This window comes from Lycium barbarum, chromosome 8 (assembly GCF_019175385.1).
Source record: "Lycium barbarum isolate Lr01 chromosome 8, ASM1917538v2, whole genome shotgun sequence".
NCBI classification, from domain to species: domain Eukaryota; kingdom Viridiplantae; phylum Streptophyta; class Magnoliopsida; order Solanales; family Solanaceae; genus Lycium; species Lycium barbarum.
The window spans coordinates 100222153-100226790 of record NC_083344.1 but is presented as its reverse complement, the minus strand read 5'-3'; the positions used below and the strand labels follow the sequence as shown (position 1 = coordinate 100226790).

The 4638-nt window shown below is 38.2% G+C and overlaps 1 protein-coding gene across 1 annotated transcript; it reads left to right on the top strand.

Moving 5' to 3' along the window:
* The first annotated feature begins 2711 nt into the window (after positions 1 to 2711).
* LOC132608014 (uncharacterized) lies at positions 2712 to 3179 on the top strand. Its single transcript, XM_060322098.1, has one exon. The coding sequence runs from the start codon at positions 2712 to 2714 to the stop codon at positions 3177 to 3179; it is 468 nt and encodes a 155-aa protein (XP_060178081.1).
* Positions 3180 to 4638: the final 1459 nt, after the last annotated feature.

The following is a 4638-nucleotide window of genomic DNA, read 5'->3' as shown; positions in this document are numbered from 1 at the left end:
TCAAGCTTCAACAACTGGTAGAGAGAGGAGTCACTTTTGCAACTAGTAGCTCCAATCCGAGGATGAACAATCGCAGATGCATATATAGTCTTCCTCTTGTACAAGATCATCGAAGAAATTCTCTTCGTCCATTTCATTTACGTGATCATTCAATTGACCACCCTGGTTACCAGCTGCTGCACGTTGGTTTCGCTGATTCTGATTCATGTTTACCTAATTCACAAGGAATAGCAAACAAGATGTGATGGAATAAGAAACAGACTTCAATCAAACCAAACACTACTTAGTAATTTCAAAACCGTATTCCCTGGCAACGGTGCCAAAAATTTGATGTGCCAAAATGTGATACACTCAAAATAAACCTTTTATTAGCGCAAGCGGATGTTGTAAAATATAGTAACCCAATAAGGCTGGGGTCGAATCCCACAGGGAATATGGTGTGAAAAGGTTACTAAAATCGTAGAATGCTTAATTTAGGTCTAATGTCTTACTCCGATGATTTTTGTAGAAAGTTGGTTGTTTATGACTAATTGCTAACAAATTGCTTTAGATTGTAATATATGGTAAAAAAAACCAAAGTTGTGTTCCCGTCAGATAAAGTGTATGATCATGGGTATTGATCTTGATATACTTCTAATGAATCTTTATATGAATGCACTTAACCTCTATGTGAATCTCTTCTATTTCCCAAAAAATAAAGATTATTTCTTTCTATGATTTTTACAAATATAAGAAAGTTGATATGAAGAACGGTTAATTATGCCAAGTAAATTCTTCTTATTCCTAAGTGAATTTATTAAACAAAGTTTAAAGCTTTGAGTTCTTGTTATTTATTCTTACCGAATTCTAAGTACTTTTCCAAGTCAAATAAAGTAGATGGCTTTAATTAATGTTTACAACCATTAATTATGAATGAAGAACAAAGAATAAATAAACCCTAACAATCCATTATGCATATATGCCAATTCCCAATCACAAAACACCCATGTTTGGGTTCACAATCTTAGTAAAGAATTTAGCTACGCATAGAAGAAGAAGAACAATAATAGATACTTGAGTTCATAATCTTAGGAATGATTGATTGGAATTGAAGAGAAAATAATTGCAATTGTTTGTAATCCCAAAAAGCTTAAAAAAACTATGAGTATTCAATGCTAAGGAAATTAAGACTGAAATCTGGTCAATTGTAGTCTACAAAAACCCTACATCAAGTATTTATAAAGGTCCAAGTCGTGAAAAATAAGTTGACAAAAGTGCCCCCATCGGATCAACATATATTTATGGTCCGTAAAATATTCAGCTCTTATCCATAAAATCTCATCCTGATGCCCAGATCTGTGCTCCACTTTGATGAACCGTAAATGTTTTACGGTCCGTAGATTTGGACCGTCAATTCTTCCTTCAATGTGAGACTTCCTGTAGCTGATCTACGAAGGGATTAACGGACCATACATAATATACGATCTGTACTTTGTGCCATGAATTTCCTCTGAACATAGCAACTCTCTGTCACTGATCTACGATGGAATTGACAGCCCGTAAATATTATACGGTCCGTCTTTTTGCTTCGTAGAATCCCAGCTTCAGTTACTTCTCTTTTTTGAACATATGTTTAAGCTATTTTCATTACTTTCATCACAAACATGATAAATACCTGTAACATAACAAAAACACATCAAACGACCCAAACTTGCTTGAAAATAAAGTAAAACTCGCCGTCAAAAAGCATCAAATGTGCCGAAATTTCGCGACACATCAAAACGCTCTCCAAGGGGGCATTGACATGGTAATCGCTGCTTCCGGATCATTTAATTCATTTCTTTGAAATACTAGCGGATGCCTTTATCATGGCGCACGCTGGAGCAAAGAAAGTGTCCGCAAGAAAAACGATTATCTTTAAAATAGCCAAAGATGATGCAGAGTTACTGCGAGAGTTTGTGATAAGGTTCCAAAAGGAGCGAATATTGTTACCAGCTGTCCCAGATGAATGGGCAGCAGAGGCATTCCCCAAGAGGTTGAACCCTAAAAGTTTGAGTGCTTCGTTGAAGTTGAAAGAAAACCTGTTGGAATTCCCCGCTACAACATGGGCGGATCTTCACAACAGATATGATTAAAAATTCTGAGTGGAAGATGATTAGTTCAGGTTGCCAGCTGGGTCGACAAGTCAGAATCAAAATCAAGATAGGTCCAGGAAAAATACAGACCCTGAGTCCGAATTGAAATAGGAAAAGTATCTACCTTAGGGGCGATCAGAGAGGGCACGTTTGGGATCGGAGCAAAGTGGCAATGACCGGTATAAAAGAACGGGTTTTGACAAAAATGTTTTGGAAGGCTCGAGGTTCATGCCAAGGGCTGGAATAGTCAATTTTATTGGAGTATTGTTTCAAAATCAATGTAGCTAGATTGGTTGCAGCCCTTGAAAAAATCAACGATACCAGATGGCCTGAACCCATTCAATCAGATCCTAGTAGGAGAAATCCGAATTTAATTTACGACTTCCACGGGAATCATGGGCATCGGACTGTTGATTGCCGACACCTTAGGGACGAAATCATACATTTCTTGAAAAATGGACACTTAAAGGAAATTTTGAGTGATAGAGCCAAAGAAAATTATGGCAAGAGCAAGCACTTGGGTCAAAGCAAACCAAATCGCGTGATTAACATGATAATGGGGGGAACCGAATTTGCGGGAACGACTTTTATTACAAAATGACTAAGTTTTCAATAACTCGGGAGAAAAGAACTCGGAACTTCATTTCGGAAGAGGTGATCATATTCATTGAGGAAGATGCAAATGGCGTTACTCTTCCCCACAACGACGCATTGGTAATATCTGTAATGATTGTTGACTGCCAGATCAGGCGTATTTTAATTGATCCGGGCAGTTCAGCCAACATAATCCAATGGAAACTCATTGATCAGTTATCAATGATGAGCAAATTAACACCTTCTTCTAGAGTGCTTAATGGTTTCAATATGGAGAGTGAGACAACAAAGGGGGAGATCATATTACCAATCAATGCGGGAGGAATGATCAAACACACCAAATTTTATGTCATAGAGGGTGACCTGAGCTACAATGCGATCTTTGGTAGAACTTGGTTACATGATATGAAGGCAGTGCCTTCAACGTTGCACTTACTTCTTAAGTTTCCAACACCAGATGGGATTGGTTAGATTCGGGGTGAGCAGTCGGCAACCAAAGAGATGTTTGCTATTGAATCACATGAGAGAGAAAGTTTGGAGCCCACAAAAATTGAAACGCTTTTAGCGGACGAGAAAAGAGGTGAAACTAGAGAAAAATAGCAATTACAGGAAGTCGTTTCAGCAGCTGCGCAGATCACGGCCTCACTCAGAGAAGATTTCGCTGAACTGAAAGAGGAAGATTTTGAAGAAACATAAGATTTTGGGGTACCGAGGTCGTTCGTAGTCCCGGATGAATCCGAAGCTACAAAGTCAACTGTAGAAGAATTAGAGCAGGTTGCTTTATTCGATCATCAGCTGGAAAGGAAGGTATTTCTTGGCACCAGATTGTTATCGGAGCTCATACTCAAATTTATTAAATTCCTTAAGGATAATATATATTGCTTTGCTTGGTCCCATTTAGACATGATAGATATCTCACCATAAGTAACAAATCACCAACTCAGTTTGGATCCGAGGTTTCCCCCTGTGAAGCAGAAAAGAAGGCCCATAGCTGAGTTCAAGAACATGTTTGTTAAGGAAGTGGTAACAAAGTTGTTAAAAATAGGGTCAATGAGGGAGGTAACTTATCTAGAATGGTTGTCAAATGTGGTGGTGGTGCCTAAAAAAGGAAATAAGTTAAGAATGTGTATAGACTTTAAAGATTTTTATAAGGCGTGCCCGAAGGATTCATTTCCTTTGTCGCACATTAATCGTATGATTGATTCAATGTCAGGACATAAGATGTTGAGTTTTCTTGATGCTGACTCCGAGTACAATCAAATCATGATGAACCTTGAAGATCAAGAAAAGACTTCGTTTATCAATAAGTATGGTATATTATTATATTGTTATGCCTTTCCGTTTAAAAAATGCGGGAGCCTCGTATCAGCGCCTGGTTAATCGTATGTTTGAAAACCAAGTAGGTAAGACCATGGAGGTTTACATAGATGGTATGTTGGTTAAATCTCATAGTTCATGGGACCATTTAAGTCATTTGCAGGAAACTTTTGAGGTTCTTAGAAAGTTCAACATGAAGTTGAATCTAGAAAAGTGCGCCTTTGGAGTTGGCTTTGGCAAATTGTTGGGATTCTTGGTTTCAAACCGGGGCATCGAAGTCAATCTAATAAAAATAAAGGCCATAGAAGAGATTCCGGAGGTACTGGAGGATGTGAAAGTTGTTCAGAGGTTGACTAGGAGGTTGGCGGCATTAAGCCATTTTATTTCTAGATCTTCCGAAAAAGCCATCGATTTTTCTCGTTATTAAAAAAGAAGAAAGATTTTGAGTGGACCCCGGGGTTTCAGCAAGCATTGAGGGACTTAAAAAATTACCTTCCAAGTGCACCGTTGTCATCTAAACCAGTGGCGGATAAGCAGTTACTTTTGTATTTAGCCGTATCAGAAGTGGCGATAAGTGCGGTTCTGTGAAGAAAAAGGTATGCAATTTCCTATT

Bases quoted from the DNA above. Each gene is read 5' to 3' on its own strand.
- LOC132608014 (XM_060322098.1), top strand. From the start codon at position 2,712: ATGACTAAGTTTTCAATAACTCGGGAGAAAAGAACTCGGAACTTCATT.